At 40.4% G+C, this 16,926-nt stretch overlaps 1 protein-coding gene across 1 annotated transcript in view; it reads right to left on the bottom strand.

The window, feature by feature from the left end:
• Positions 1 to 16,347, bottom strand: part of LOC115113634 (polypeptide N-acetylgalactosaminyltransferase 18-like) — an 87,638-nt gene extending 71,291 nt beyond the window's left edge. Inside the window, exon 1 of the mRNA XM_029641495.2 lies at positions 15,728 to 16,347. Within this exon, the coding sequence (XP_029497355.1) occupies positions 15,728 to 15,965 (238 nt within the window). The 5' untranslated portion in view covers positions 15,966 to 16,347. The remainder of the gene's footprint in view (positions 1 to 15,727) is intronic.
• Between the last annotated feature and the right edge of the window lie 579 nt (positions 16,348 to 16,926).

Below are 16,926 nucleotides of genomic sequence, written 5' to 3'. Positions count from 1 at the left end.
TGTTAGCAAGTCGGAAATGTACGAGTTTCCTAGTTGCGACTAGTTGCGGCATTAGATTATGGGAGTGCTGAAGAGTTTGTGAACAGTTATGAAAACAACAAGCTTATATTGGGTGGCAGGTAGCCTAGTGGTTAAAGCGTTTGGACAGTAACAGTAAAGGTTGCTGGATCGAATCCCCGAGCTGACAAGGTAAAAATCTGTTGTTCTGCCCCTGAACAAGGCAGTTAACCCACTGTTTCCCAGTAGGTCGTCATTGTAAATAAGAATTTGTTCTTAACTGACTTGCCTAGTTAAAAAGGTTAAATTAAACATATTTATCCACAACCTATGTCTCAAGAAAACAATAGAACAATAGATAACCATGGAGGAAAATGCATTTCAATTGTTGACTTTAAGGTGAATCACCTACGGTTTACAGTCTAATTCATTGATGAGACTTTTGACAGTGTGTAGTCCCTGGAAGTCTCTGCATTTTGGAGAAAAAAAGCATTCTACATCACACACGTCTATGCTGATTCTATCTCCTGGCATAGAAAACACTAGAGCCATCGTTCTTATACTATTAAAAGAAGTGTTCCCTTCAAAATCATCAAACGAAGTAAAACTCCCATGTGAGGTGAACTTGATTAATTGAAATTGACTAGGGGATGTGGAATTGGCAGTAACACCGATACTCAGATGTGATAAGATTAAGTTTAAACTGTAGCTCTAATTCATAGAAAATGGCAGAGTCTCCTGGCATATGCAGCACAGTGAGAGGGAAGAAATGCTTAGATGTTCAATAATTCTGTAATCAGAGTAAAGCACATCCATGCTTACCTTACTGTTTGAGGGGTTTATGACAATAAACCCAGCTATCATTTTACAACATGTGCTATCACTATCACGAATGGGGTTGCAAATTCATAAATTCTGAACCAAACAATTGCCCTAACTTAAATTCCAGAAAGTGCTATGAGAGATTTAATGGACTTGAAAATGTCTGCAGTGAGGGAAAAAATTAAACAGTCCACTCCTTATCACCACTCCGCAGATGCCCCACTAAAGCACATGAGAGGGAAGGTTTTCACTGTGCAGCTTCGCTAACACCTAAGGTCAGACAGAGCGGTTGGCCGCTGATGGCTGCCATTGCCCTCTGTGCCAGACTGACAAAGCCCTGCCTGGTGGCTATATCCTTCCTGTCATGTTTTGTCAGAATATCTGTTTTCCAAAGCTTCAAATTGGGTTTTTATGAAAGGCAGCTCAGAAGTATCCATTTAGAGCCTTCAGAAGTAACACAATACCCTGTAGCCTTTCAAATCAAGACCATTCTCTTTTCTGTTCTTCTCAAGCTGCTGGTGGCTGGACAATATTCTCCAACCATAGCATGAAGACATTCAAAGCTGTGAACAAAGAAATAATATATTGTTACTAAATAGGCATTATTTGCATTGTGCTCTGTGCAGCATGCCTGCTGTAGAGTTATTACTAGAGATGGGGGAAAACATTTGTTCAGTTTAATATAAGGATATTATTTTTTACAATATATTGTATCGTATCAGTTTGAATATATCGCAATATTAGTTTTGCACTAGTTGGCTGTACCTGCACCAAAACTCCAGTATTTTTCCTTCATAGCTGTAGTGGTTATTTCTATATTATCACACAAGTCAGAGTTATACTTAAACTAAATCTTTATTCACTTACTAATAAGGAGAGCAGGTCACACACACACAAGTGAATGACGTGAGTGCCCTGCAATAACGATGGCTGGTCGACAAACCACCCTCCGACACAAAGAATACCAAAAGCTTTTATATGGCAAAGATACCCCCCTTAGTCTACATGACAAACAACAGATGTGTGGAATGAGTCCCAAGGTGAGACTTGATATATGAGAAAGGGATATCCCCCAGGCAGATAGCATTTGCTATGAAGACTGTACAGAGTTTGTCCCCTAAGACAAGGCTCTGATCTTGTCCCTGGTACTTCACAGTACAGAAACACCAACTCATTCTATGGCATAAATCAATTGTCAGCTCCAGATACCCCTATCTCAAAAGCTCCTCTCAGTTCACACAGACACAGAGTTCTAAGAACCCTATTATATTGCATAAAAAAACATAGCTTGTTCTCCATCTCGTTTTTAAATAGGGAGCTAATTTGTTTTTAGCATTTTTATTTCCATGGCTCACTCTTGTCCCTCTGCGGCAGATGTATCAGACAAATAGTTATTTTGTTACAGAGCAGTACTGTACTATCCTTTCTACAATGGGGAATTGTCGTCAGAGTTGATATAAACATGTAACAAGCGAATACAATACACTGTTGTGGAACTAACTTTAGAATGTAATACCTGCATCGGGTTTGTTGTTAACATTCCTCTAACCTTCTCCACGCTGTGCTATTTGTCTTCACATAGATGTTTATCTGAATAATTGCGGTTTAGGGAATTGATTAAATAACTGATAGAGAGCGGGAGTAGCTAATGAGGCTGAACCTGAACCTGTGACCTGAGGTCTGAGGGGTCATGTCATGAGTGTGAGAAGTACTAGCTGATGCACATCATACACTTCAGGCTATCCTCTTTGATGAATGCACCACTACCATTTCAAGGAGCCTTTTGTGGGTCCAACAGAATCAGACTGCAGCGAGCCAACACTACCGCTGTTGGAATGCTCAATCTGAGTTCATGAGAGTTCTGTACAAAATTCAGTGGAGGGAGAATAAGTATAAGTATATTTTGGGAGAATGTGTAATGACTTCAGTCCTTCCAGTATCACCACCTTAAAACATATTGGATCTATTTTAACACTTTGCATTTGCATTCTAAAGGTAGCAGTGAATATTTGATGGCTTGCACTTGTGCAGTGAGGAGGCGGAACAGAGAGGCAGAGGAGAGAGGCTGGCAGAGCAGAGCAGAGCACTCCTGGCATAAACTCATTTTATGACCAAAGATTCTGGCTCCACTTCAGCCTCTGACTGGCGTGGGCTACTTCTCTATACAAGCTGATGGCCTTGATACTAAATCAATAGAAAGAACAGCAGCTCTTTGAGATACAAACATTCACAGATGAGGTTTTGAAAACAAAAACAACGCCTGCAGAAGATGAAGGTTTCATGAGGAAGTGGAATATAGAAACCACACAGGTTTACAGATCAATGTCTCTCAAATGTACAAAAACCTCATGTTAATTGAGCACACATCTGTGATGCCTGTGTGTCAGAGGCAGTTGTGGGAACAAGTAATACATCACTCAGACTATTTCAGGAGTAGAGATGCCATGATTCAGAACACCACTCATATCTCTGGGCATTCCTTCAGGTATGGCCTGCAGTGACATAGTGACAGCTCTTGAGAGGTGGACAGGACTTAACCAGTGTTGACAAGTTGAAGAGACCTTTTTAACATTTAAAACAGAAAATATTTGAAACTTCTGAATATTGTGTATGATAAATACCCCCACATTGTTTCTGCTGATTCACCTGCTGCAGTCAATGTGGAAGATGTCCCCTGTGACTCTGATGCAATTCAGGTGCAAGCTCTGAGCTTCAAAGGGCCTGATAACTTCACCTAGCATCACGTCCTACAGTAACACAAAGTCGTCTCTGTAGTGGTTCCCTGTGGAAACAGATGCATAAAGGGCTCTCCTCCACCAGCCCTGTGGTCTGTGCTCTTCAACATGAGGCATCTGACACCAACACCCCAAGTCTAATAGTTTACTGAAACAGCAGAGGACAGGCTACTATCTGTCCTCGGATCTGACGTATGCTAATGCAAATGTAACACGGGGCTTTCAAGTTCAACTGGAGAGAAGAGGAAGAGTGAGTTGAACTTGGAGGGTAAATACATTATCATTCTCTTAAAATTAGAATTTAAGGCTACTGTCTTTCATGCTAATGTCACAACTTAAAGTGAAAATAATTAGGGTTTCTCTCTGACGTAAGGTGAATGAAGTTATCAAAAGAGGATGGGATAATGAGAGTGGTTGATATTCTTTGAAGCAATTTTCTCTCGATTCAAAGGTTACAAGACGCGCCTACATGGTAATGCCAGAGGCGAAACACACCGACACAGGTTGCAAAGTTAACACAGTGGGAAGGTTTACACATCATTGGGTCTTCTTTCTGAGCAGAGCAGATTAGGGGCTTGCCTTGAAGCATACCTGAACCGTTCCTGGGAAGCTGCTTAAAAAAAACTTTAAAACACAACTATTAAACCCAATCCAACGTTATGTTTCAAGACAGTCTCTTGAGTGAGCTACACTTAATTTGAGTGTCTTGATAGGCCACTGTCTGCTTCTACAGGTCTGTCCTTCCATACGAGATTAGTCAGTCGATGAGACAGAGATGACTAAACCTCTGCCCTCTGCCCACTGGCAGGAATGGAGAGGTTTGGTAGTGCAGGCATGGATGATTTCCCCCTCATAATAACATCTGTTCAAAGTTAATCTTTTGAGTCGTCTGTGGTTTACAACAAAAAAACAACAGCGGGTGCACTCAATGGGATTTAACCGAACCGTGCACGCTCCTCTGGCTTCAAAGCAAATCATCACTTATAGTCTTTGTACCTGCATGCTTTTACCACTAACAGCATTTCAAAGAACATCATTGCTTGCAAACGTTTTTGGCTTCAGCCAAAACTCCTGACGCAATGAGGCCAGAATGACTCTTTGTCTTCACCTGCAACGGTCTCTTCTGGCCTTGAAACAGACAGAAGGGTGCTGTCTTACGTTCCCTTTCAGTATATGACAACTTCACATCTAGACTGCAATCATACATTACTAGTTTTACTACAACATGTCTACATGTCCACATCAATACAACTACAGTAGTATGGCTAATGATGGACTTCACTAATGCCCAGTGACAGTTGAACATGCTTGGGATTAGGGCTGTTTCGTTGACCGTATTACCACCAAATTCCACAAGACCATTTAGTCATGGTAACTTGGCTTCTCCAAGCTCTGATTCTGCTGATGGTCATTAGTAGCCTAACAAACTTGCTAACTGCCTGGTACTCAGCACTCTATTGTCCCTCGAATCACTCTGACATCAATGCAAATGTTTTCGAAAAATCAAATCAAACACTTCATGAGAGCATATAAGCTCTTTTGCGCAACATTTCTATAGGCTATGCAATTGCGTGAGAAAACAGTTTTGATGGCCTCTTTTAAAAATAGGAGGATCCCATCAGCTTTCTATAGGCTAAGTCTACTATATTTATTTATCCTAATATTAAAGCAGATTGCTTTGCTTAACAACAGGAGCATAGCCTTCCTGGCTGGCATAAAAATGAACCATGGGTTAAAAGTGTCCTCCATTCACGATTTAAGTGCATGTTTCGAGACAGGAGCATGATAATGGTCTATTCTAAATCAAAACCAATTTCACATATATATTATTGAGAATATGAAAAGACAACATTAAGTTAAGAATCATCTGATTGGGTGACAATTCTTGTGAATGATGTATTATCACTTGTGAATGATGCCCAGTGTGTGTAGTAAGGCAAGAAACAGTGCATGCCTTTTTTTTGCTACTTTAAAAAAAAGGTTGCACACCTCACACCTCACACCTCCTGTAGCTTAGTCCATAGGCCTATATGTTTGATACTTTTTGAATCACAATTAAAGTGAGGACTATTTGTGTCTGCAATGAAGTCCTTTTGTGGGGAAAAACTCATTCTGATTGGCTGGGCCTGGCTCCCCAGTGGGTGGGCCCATCTGCCAAGGGTGCATCCCTGCCCAGCCATGTGAAATCCATAGATTAGGGCCTTGTGAATTTATATCAATTGACTGATTTCCTTATTTAAACTGTAACTCAGTAAAGTATTTGAAATTGTTGCATGTACCGTATGCATTTGCAGTCATTTTTGAGAACAGTGTTTTCCTGCTAATTGATTGCATTTTGTAACATTCGCGCTTATAGCTTACTGCCGTGTACGCATTGCTGCATTTATGATTTGAAGAAATAGCCTAATTGTTTATCAACATTTTAAGTCAAATGTTGTAATCTGTTGCATCAGCCTCATTGCTTTTAAACATTTTTAGGTCAACTTTTGTACTATTGGGGATAGTAGATTGACATAGGCTAGTGCTTTAGCTGCTCGGTAAGCCTAGTTCTTCTAACATCTTCAATATGCGCCTCGGAACTCGATAAGAGGGATACGCGCAGTTACGTCTCCGATGTGTCTGTCTTCACTTGTAGCCTACTTCTTAGCTGAGATGCCTGTGAGAAGGACCTGATAATGCATTGGCTAAGAATTGAGATATCTGAGGGCGCCACATGAGTGAGAGGCGCTTTGGAGTGCCACAGCCGGGAGAAGGGAATTATAATTGTTATATTAAGCCCAAGGGCACAATGTCCACCGCAAAAGGCATGGATTTTTTTAGGGGGCATTATGGCCACACAAGGGGGATGCTGCTGGGAAATTCATAGTCTGTTGAGAATATTATCAAGTGCTTGTCAAATTGAGAATGAGTGATTGATGAAGTTTGTGCAGCCTGCACAAGAAACAAATCAGAGCTCATGCCTTTCATGAGAATTTTTTCCAATCATCATTAGAGTTGCATCGTGCAGCTTCAGAATGTATTAAAATCTAAACATATAGCCCAAAGTTTATATCACAACTAAAGTTGCATAAATAACTCGATATTAAGCATATATGAGACCTATTTCTTTGTGAACCGCTCAACACAGAATTGCGTGCACTTCCTTGGAAATCGTTTGAAGAAAATATTTTTTCAATTTTATTCAGCTATGTTCAATTGTATTCTTCATACTATAAAATACTTTTTAAATTGTGTGGATTCTAAGCAACTCTTGTTGCTAAATGAACTAGTGTATCCCACAGCCATATGGCATAACCAGATCAGGGCCTAACATAAGGACAACTGCTATTCTGGTTCTTCTGAAATAGACTACATTTTCTTCACATCATGTTTTTTTTTTATACCTGTCTAAAATAAATCATGGATTTATTGTGAAGGTCTAGGCTATATTACATGGATTTATTAACCTTTTTAAAATGTAGATGTTCCAAAGGTCTGCATCAGTAGCTTGGACGCTATGTGTGGAAGCCAGGAGATGCTAAACGTGTTTATGTTAATTAACAGTCAATTGCCGTGAGACCGGCAGTTATTTGCTTGATAATCACCGTCTGACAAAATTTCATGACCCCCACAGCCCTACTGTACTTGCAATATGTTCAATATAATGATGAATGAATGAATATAAAGATAGCCTACACAGGAAGGCACATTACTATAACTGGTAGTATTAATGTGCACTATAAGAAAACACGACAGCATGAATGGGGCATGTCTTTAATGCGCACAGGGCAGATTGTGATTATATGGATTGGTGATAACTATTATGAATAACAGGACGTGTTGCAGCCCAGTGGACAAAAGTGGCCAGATGCTAATTGCTGTAGTGATTTTAATGAACATCTGATAATAAACCTGTGTGGTGTGTGTGTTGCCTTCAGGTGGTTTGTGAGGAATACTGAAAAACAATTAGATAACAGGAGAATTTAGCGGCACGAAGTAATTAAGTTCCAGGGAAAAAATTATCAAATGAGACATGGTGATAATTGAGGCTGATTTTCAACATCCTGTGGGTATGAGATGCCTTAGTAGCACTCTCTCCCAATACATCAGCACAAATGCCAGTCTGCAATAGAGCACTAATTTCTGTCAGGATCAGGGAATGTTCAACTCTGGCTGATTGGGCCTATATTCATAGCTCCTCACAGGTCCTTCATTCCCTCTAATTAACTAGCAATTAGGTCCCATTGCCGCTAATTAGAATCCCCTGCTCAAGATATGGGAGAAAAAAAGTGTCTCCTCTGTAATTAGCTGCTTCATTCACTCAATAGTTAGTATAAGTTAGAAAGCCTCTCCACTCAGTACACTCCGTAATAAGAACAGTAACGCAGGAGGGAGTTGTTTCACTCACTGGCGGTTCAACAACAATGACACAGCAGCAACCTCAATAGTCTCACAGCTACGCACGTGGCAATGAATAACTATCATAGAATAACACACAATGACCCACAGTATAACAGTTAGTTAGGTCCATTCGGTTCACTTCTGGATCAGTGATGGATTATTAATGTTTTATGAGCCCTGGGAGCCAGTGAGTAGGGGACACGATGAGACATATGCATTTTGATTAACATCCCAATTAGGGTTAACAGTGATGAATCCTCGGGCAGGCCACTGGTGATGCAGTCTCCTGCTGAGTCTCTTCCTTCCTTCCCGTCATCATCTCTCTCTGTCTCACTTCCTTCAGTCTCTGGGTTATCAATCCATGGTTCACACCAACCTTCAGCAGGATACATATGTAGGATATTCATTTGAGCCAGTTTGCTACAGTGGTTAAAATATCCTGCAGCAACAGGAAATGTGAATTATTATGTAGATTATAATTAATATACATTTTTGTAGAGGTTGATACATTTTTCATAAGGGTAAATTCAGTCTGAAATGTCTGTGAAAATGTCAAACTTCAGAAGCCTTTTTAAACCTCAAATACACTACGTTTGAAAGTTCTCCTGCAACAGGGTGATCAAATTAAGATCCTACAACTGTAGTCTGCTGATTCATCAGGGAGAGGTGCTGAGGCATAGAGAAATAAGGTATGCAATAAGAACAACTCTTATTTTCCTCTTTGCCAATAAGCTCCAGCGATACCCTACCTTAAATGTCTTAACCTGCACACACTACCTACGGAATAAGACATCTTCATTACAGATATAGGATCTTAATTTGATCACTGTGTTGCAGTTGAACCTCCCTGAAATGCAGGACATGTAGTGTATTTAAGGTTTAAAAAAGCTTCTGAAGTTTGTAATTTGTAATTGAAAATTTCAGACTTGATTTTCCCTTTGAAAAATGCATCAACCCCTACAAAAATGTACATGAATTATAATCCACATAACACTTCACAGGATTATTTTCCTGCTGTAGCGAAATAGCTCAAATTAAGATCCTACATCTGTAAATTTCTCCAGACCTGTTTTCGAATGCAGTCATCGACTGTTCTGTGCTCTGCACGACCTCGATTTGCACCACCGAGTTTCTGTATGAATTCCTAAATAAGAAAATGAGTTTGTGCATTTCCCCTGTGTAGTACATCCTGGTATGTTTCCTGCTCTATGAGAAAACAGTCCTACTCATAAATCAATACATCAAAGAATAATACAGTATTAGAAAACTAGAAAGACTGTAGAACTCCAGAAATAAAGGGCTTTTTCTGCTCAAACCAAAATGTTACTTTCTTACTCAGAGGCATGAATTATGAAGTAAATGGGATGGCAGACGAATATGGGTAGACAATCTAGCATGTAAAAACAAAGCACTCCAATTTGTCTAAGTTACTGTCACCTTCACTCAGCTTCCTCGTTTCGCCACATGGAGATGAGCCTTCCCTAAAAAGTCTGTATGGTGGAACACAAGCTGTCTTTGTGCCCATGTATGCACTTAGCAAATAGACTGGGCAGATATGAGGGACTGAGACAAATTGCTTGGGATGATGGTTGGGTACAGAGGAGAGGCAGAGTCTGCATGGGACCATCTTAATCATGGTATAGCCAGAGAGGGCTGTCAAATGCTTTTGTTTCAGTGGGACACTTCTAAACGCTGTTCTGAATTATCTGTACGTTGCTTTCTAGATATTATAGCAGATACGGAGTAAACCGTAAAAATAACCTCCTCCTTACACTTCTTCAGAAATGAGACATAAATCTACCTCAGAATCACAGTAGTGACTAACAACAATTACACGAAGACACTATTTTATTAGTTAATTCAAATAAACATGGAACAGCAGCCTTGAAGAAGTGCCATAAATAGTTTCCTGTTTAGAGTAAATTGTCAGGGGACACTCTTGGAACTGAAATACTTGCAAGGGAGGTTACAATTTATAATTTATTTTGATTTTCTTCATGATGCTTTTGCCCTCTGGATTCAAGGTAATTAATTGTTTTCATTAGCAATCATCCTCCAGTGCATTTGTTTCTCTGTAACTCAATAATCGTTCCATTACTGGTAAAGCAAATCAACATTCTGGAGACTCCCTTTCCACACTCTCACACTCCACCCCTGCTTCAGCACACTTTCACTGACACTACATTCCCTTTGGATTGGTAGATCTTAATTTGTCATTCCAGTAAATTGTCAATCCCAAAACCACTACATACATTGAGGCTGTACTCTGTAAAGAACAGACACCCTGTAGAGAAAGGACAACATTTCTACTCTGTTACCATGGCACCAATGCTACCCTGACACCCAGATTCTACCAACCCATAACCTGCAAAGGTAATTAACTGTGGGAGTTACTAAGAGGCATTCTGAGAGTTAAAAGGCAGCATGGGAGAATGAGATACTGTATCTCCACTTCCCTTTGAGGGAAAAGGGTTACAGCATTTCTGCATTCTGCTCTGAAATGAGGATATTCATTGGCCCCTTAATAGTACATAAAGATTGCCAGTACAAAGCCGGGTACTTCCAGTTGAAGTCGGAAGTTTACATACACCTTAGCCAAATATATTTAAACTCAGTTTTTCACAATATCTGACATTTAATCCTAGTAAAAATTCCCTGTCTTAGGTCAGTTAGGACCACCACTTTATTTTAAGAATGTGAAATGTCAGAATAATAGTAGAGAGAATGATTTCAGCTTTTCTTTCTTTCATCACATTCCCAGGGGGTCAGAAGTTTACATACACTCAATTAGTATTTGGTAGCATTGCCTTTAAATTGTTTAACTTGGGTCAAATGTATTGGATACCCTTCCACAAGCTTCCCACAATAAGTTGGGTGAATTTTAGCCCATTCCTCCTGACAGAGCTGGTGTAACTGAGTCAGGTTTGTAGGCCTCCTTGCTCAGACACACTTTATCAGTCCTGTCCACAAATGTTCTGTAGGTTTGAGGTCAGGGCTTTGTGATGGTCACTCCAATACCTTGATTTTGTTGTCCTTAAGCCATTTTGCCACAACTTTGGAAGTATGCTTGGGGTCATTGTCCATTTGGATGACCAATTTGCGACCAAGCTTTAACTTCCTGATTGATGTCTTGAGATGTTGCTTCAATATATCCACATACGTTTCCTCCCTCATGATGCCATCTATTTTGTGAAGTGCACCAGTCCCTCCTGCAGCAAAGCACCCCCACAACATGATGCTGCCACCCCCGTGCTTCACGGTTGGGATGGTGTTCTTCGGCTTGTAAGCCTCCCCCTTTTCCCTCCAAACAAAACGATGGTCATTATAGCCCAAAATATTAGATTTTTGTCTCTTCAGACCAGAGGACATTTCTCCAAAAAGTACGATCTTTGTCCCCATGTGCAGTTGCAAACCGTAGTCTGGCTTTTTTGTGGCGGTTTTGGAGCAGTGGCTTCTTCCTTGCTGAGCGGCCTTTCAGGTTATGTCAATATAGGACTCGTTTTACTGTGGATATAGATACTTTTGTACCTGTTTCCTCCAGCATCTTCACAATGTCCTTTGTTGTTGTTCTGGGATTGATTTGTATTTTTCACACCAAAGTACATTCATCTCTAAAAGACTGAACGCGTCTCCTTCCCAAGCGGTATGACGACTGTGTGGTTCCATGTTGTTTATACGTGCGTACTATTGTTTGTACAGATGAACGTGGTATCGTCAGGCGTTTGGAAATTGCTCCGAAGGATGAATCAGACTTGTGGAGGTCTACATTTTTTTTCTGACGTCTTGGCTGATTTCTTTTGATTTTCCCATGATGTCAAGCAAAGAGGCACTGAGTTTGAAGGTAGATCTTGAAATACATCCACAGGTACACCTCCAATTGACTCAAATGATGTCAATTAGCCTATCAGAAGCTTCTAAAGCCATAACATCATTTTCTGGAATTTCCCAAGCTGTTTAAATGCACAGTCAACTTATTGCATGTAAACTTCTGAACCACTGGAATTGTAATACAGTGAATTATAAGTGAAATAATCTGTCTGTGAACAATTGTTGGAAAATGACTTGTGTCATGCAAAGTAGATGTTCTAACCGACTTTCCACAAATGTATTGTTAACACACTATAGTTTTGGCGTGGTTGAAAACCGAGATTTAATGACTCCAACCTAAGTGTATGTCAACTTCCGATTGTAACTAAATATCTAATGAAACTGCTCGCGCGCACCAATGAGCGTCTGCGTTGCCAAGGGCTAAAATAGAAGTAATTCCTATTACTGACGCAGATCACGCTGCAAGTCCTGCCTCTCCCATCTCCTCATTGGTTTATAGAAGCAGGTACCCACGTGCCATCTCCTCATTGGTTATACCCACGTGGGTGATTGAAAGACTAAATGTTTTGTCGGTTGTCGTGGTAATACTATGAAAATGCAGATGCCAATCACCATATAAGTTGAAAGATGAAAAAGCCTGGAAGGAGGAGAGATGACTAGAAAGGATTTGGTTGGCTGCTTTATGTGTGGATTAATTGAGTAGAGCACCTTGTGCATTTCAGGTCAAATAACAACTCAATGTTTATGTCCCAGGACAAATTATCTAGCAACAGCAAGCTAGCTAAATAGGACAAATTAGCTAGCAAGTGCAAGCTAACTAGCTAAATTGCCATACATGATTAATGCTTTTCGACCTGTCCCCAAATTATTGTCATTGGTTCAGAGTTTGTTTTGATATTTTAACCTGCGTGTCGTGATTGCGTTTGGTGTCGGGGGACAAAATAAATTTGAGCACGTTGGTGCACGCGCGTAGCCGGTTTGGGTTGCGTGTTAGTCTTTGATGCATTAAGTAACATTTACAAAAAAACAAAAGTAACCTGGCATCGCCAATGATTTGATTAGTATTTTGGGTAGCTTCCCAACAGTCAGCAGATCAGCTGAACACCGCCTGTGTTCTAATGTTAGATCAAGAGAACCACTTTTTTCGATCCATATTCAACCTATATTCAGCAAGTTAAGCATAATGTATTATTATGACACTTGGTCAACGCCTGCTGCCTCTTGCAGCCATTATGTCATTCAATATTTAATTGAAAGGATGTGGGGGGGCAAACTGACTTGGCATGGCAGAATACGGGGGGCGATATTTTTGTGGAAGCAACAAGGCAGATAAGTGCTCTATAGCCAAAACCATGCAAAAAGATAAAACCATCGGCTATACATGTCTTCTTCCATTATACAACATTTATTACCTGCCCTCCAGCAAGGAGTGTAACACACACACACACACACACACACACACACACACACACCCTCTCTCGCTCCTCTTCTCAAGAGTAAACACTCATTGTGATTTAGAGGGCTTTTCAATTGATTTGACAGGTTGATTTGATTGAGGCCTTCCAATCAAATAGCATCATCATCTCCCTCTGAATCAGCAACATAGCATTAGTTATCCCCAGGGGTAATATACATTCCCCCGAGGTAAAATAAACCAGAGGACCACTGCCTTATGCGCTCTTTAGACAAATGCAGACCACTGCCCTCAATCATCAAATACTGATATGAGGAGTTTTCAAGCCGTATTATATTGAGTATGGAGGTGACATCAGTCAGACACATTTTAACGGACTGTCTGTGTCCAACATGGTGAAAATGTACCGGTGAAAATGTTCCCTTCCCACATGCAGTGACACACTGTCGGACATGGGGCATTATCTTTACATCTCAAGCAGCGCTTGAGGTGTGTGTGGTTTTGTTTTACTATCCTTGTGGGGACCAGAAGTCCTCACAAGGATAGTCAAACAAGAACATTTGGATAAGTGGGGACATTTCGCCAGTCCCCACGAGGAAAAGGGATATTTTAGGCTTAGCAGCTAGGTTTAGGGTTAAAATAAGGATTATGGGTAGAATTAAGGTCAGGGTTAGAGGTTTAGGAGTTAGGGTTAGATTTAGGGTTAGGGAAAATAGGATTTTGAATGGGAATATATTTGTTGGTCCCCACAAGGATAGTAAAACAAAAGTATGTGCGTGTGTGTGTGTGTGTGTGTGTGTGTGTGTGTGTGTGTGTGTGTGTGTGTGTGTGTGTGTGTGTGTGTGTGTGTGTGTGTGTGTGAGAGAGACAGTTACAGGGACAGCACACTAGAAATGTTTTCATTCTTGGCAGTTACATTGGCAAGATAAACAGAACTCTAGATGTGTTCTGTGTAGTAGTCTTCCTAGTGTACTATTCTACAAAACGAATCCACATTTTTTTTATGCCTGCCCAAGCCGTGTCTTCAAACCTATCTCAAATCTGAGGTCCTCTAATAGGCGGAGTGATGATACATTCCAAATCAACATGCATGTATAGCTGAGTTACAGGGCATGTTTTATCAGTCCTCCCGTCATCCATACAGTATAGTGCTATAGACAGAGAGCATTCTGTCCTTCCAGTGTTTCCGTTTTCTTGCCACATTGAATTGATCTTTACAATCTGACCGAATGCGACATTTCCCCTTTTGAGTAACACAAATAGTCCAAACATTTCCTGAGGAGATGAGACAGTTAGGCAGACACTCTTACACAGAAAACGTACAGAGCGCTGTTCAACAGGCTGCTCTCTGTCAGTGCCAAATAGTGAAATGTAGTCTTGGCACCACAACTGGCCAGCCAGGCTTGACTATGTATGGTGCCTCACAGCTCAGTGAAGTCCACCTCTGCCCGTGACCTAGGGATGGGTGTCTCCCTGTAACTCATACTCTACCTGTCAAATCAGAGCCTGGTTCACACTATTCTCTTGTGTTGACAAGAGTGAAGCTCAAATCATGACACAAAAAGGGAGGGAGAGAATTACAGTATGAGTATGGAGTAACTGTATGCTGTAAGCTAGGGGCAAAGCCTGAAGGAATTTGAGAAGGGAAATCCAGACATTCCCAAGAACACAAGAGGAATCCAAAGTCAAAAGGATATTCAATGTCTTTTTTTTATATCAGATTACCATTAGATTAATTGAATTAATGGCCCCATTCTGTAGCAATTGAGCTTGTGAGATAATACTATAAAGAACAGTATAACACAAATTATGTCTGTGGAAATTCACTCGCTGCAAGTTCAACAGTATCTCCAACGCTATGTCTGGGGAAAACAGACCAACCTCTGTTTGGGTACAGTATATACTGTGTGTGACATATTACATTGATATAACATCCTTCAAAATGTAGTCCCAGTACATTTGACATTGAGTTTTAAAGCTCAAAATAGATGACATTGTAGCAGATACGTACAGTACGCTGGGCTAGTTTTCACATTCACAGTCTACACTACAGTCTTCATGAGACTATTGGCCTGACAGAAAAACAAACGTTAATAGTTTCACAATAGGCAGTCATAATACAGTCATAATACAATTATGCCAAAATGTATATGTATGAAAAATAAGCAGATGCAAAACAAAAAAAGCTAGACTATATTATATTTCATGCCAAAATGCTCCAGTTATAATACATAGACTACTAGAAAAAGAATAATAAATGGCTTTGAAGCCTTGTCCTTTTCCCTTTCTGTCACATGGTCCAGACAGGCAGACCACTCAAAGGGGATGACAAATGTTGGTCACATTATTCATAAAGGAAAATGTTAGGGTCATCTTATGTTATAAATCAACAATGTCATTATTTGCTGAGTTTGGAGATATAGGCTCATTCACATAGGTCGATATCATTAATGCATCGCAAACCATCCATTCAATGCAATTAAACATATGCAACTCCGAATCTTTCAAACGGTAAGTAAAGGCTACTTGCTCCGTGTAGTGGTTACTTTACCTTGTATGTGCTGGTTGACCACATTCTCAAGTCGATCAAGTCGTTCTATGATCCGTAGGGTTTCCCCCTTCTTATCGCCTTCTAACTTTTTCTCTGGGACAGGCATAGGGACTTTGATGTATACATTCGCGATATAATTAGTGACCCATCCAACATAGAGCAGACACACGATGTTGGTCATGCCACTCAAGATCACGCATGTAGACACCAAAGTTTTGGTTCTCCTGGTGCAAGCCATCCCGACATCCCTCCATACAGCCAACGAAATTCAATACACCAGAGGACAAGTGCGACTGTCGCCCACCAAAATCCTAGAATGTGCTATGCGCGTCACTTGAGAGCAACCTGGATAAATTACAACTCCACAACGATGCAATTCGTTCTGCAAATGCGGGCAACCAGCGCCTCCGGATCCAATAACCGCACTCTGCCTTCACGCGCAGAAGGCTATGATTTAATCCAAATAGGTAGGTCAAAAATTGAGAAAAAAAATCTCAGTCGTTGGAAAGTAAAGGTGATTGTCTTGGCGACGAACGTTCCATATTCGCTTCATTTGCAAGTCCACACCAGTCGCGATTTCACCGAGAGACAGAAGGCGTGTGGAACATGCGTTTAACCGCTGTCCAATGAGAAACAATAGTGAAATTGTGTAATAGGCTACTGTGCATTCACTTCCACAATTATCCATTTAGATTATAATGTGTGTGTGTGTGTGTGTGGGGGGGGGGGGGGGGGGGTTATTGTGAAGGTTTTCAATTGAGCTAATAATTAATAGATAGTAATTACTCATTTAAAATGTCGCAGCAATTATTAACTGTAATTGTTTCAAGATGTTCCTATTTTGACATAAAGGTAGGCTACTGTACAGTCCAAGAAGTCATACAATGACTGAAGTTTGACTTTACTGTTTTCCAATCAAGGAATAGATTAAACCTAGGCTACAATTTACATTGTGAAATGTGAAATTTAAATTCTTGTCACATGCATTCTTGTCATCTGCAACCTGTCACATACTAAGAGTAGGCCTAGTAAACATATCCTAGAGATGACAGCATATTAAATATTGTCACCTTTACAGACAATCAGACTGATTGGCTTGGAGAAAACACTCAGTTGGTATGTCATGTGTTGTTCTTGTGACAAAATTATCCCCATATCGCTTAAGGTAATTGTTGACACCTAATCTTTTTTGTATCCAA

This window comes from Oncorhynchus nerka, linkage group LG28 (genome assembly GCF_034236695.1).
Source record: "Oncorhynchus nerka isolate Pitt River linkage group LG28, Oner_Uvic_2.0, whole genome shotgun sequence".
NCBI lineage: Eukaryota > Metazoa > Chordata > Actinopteri > Salmoniformes > Salmonidae > Oncorhynchus > Oncorhynchus nerka.
This window is presented reverse-complemented; position numbering and strand designations above follow the sequence as displayed.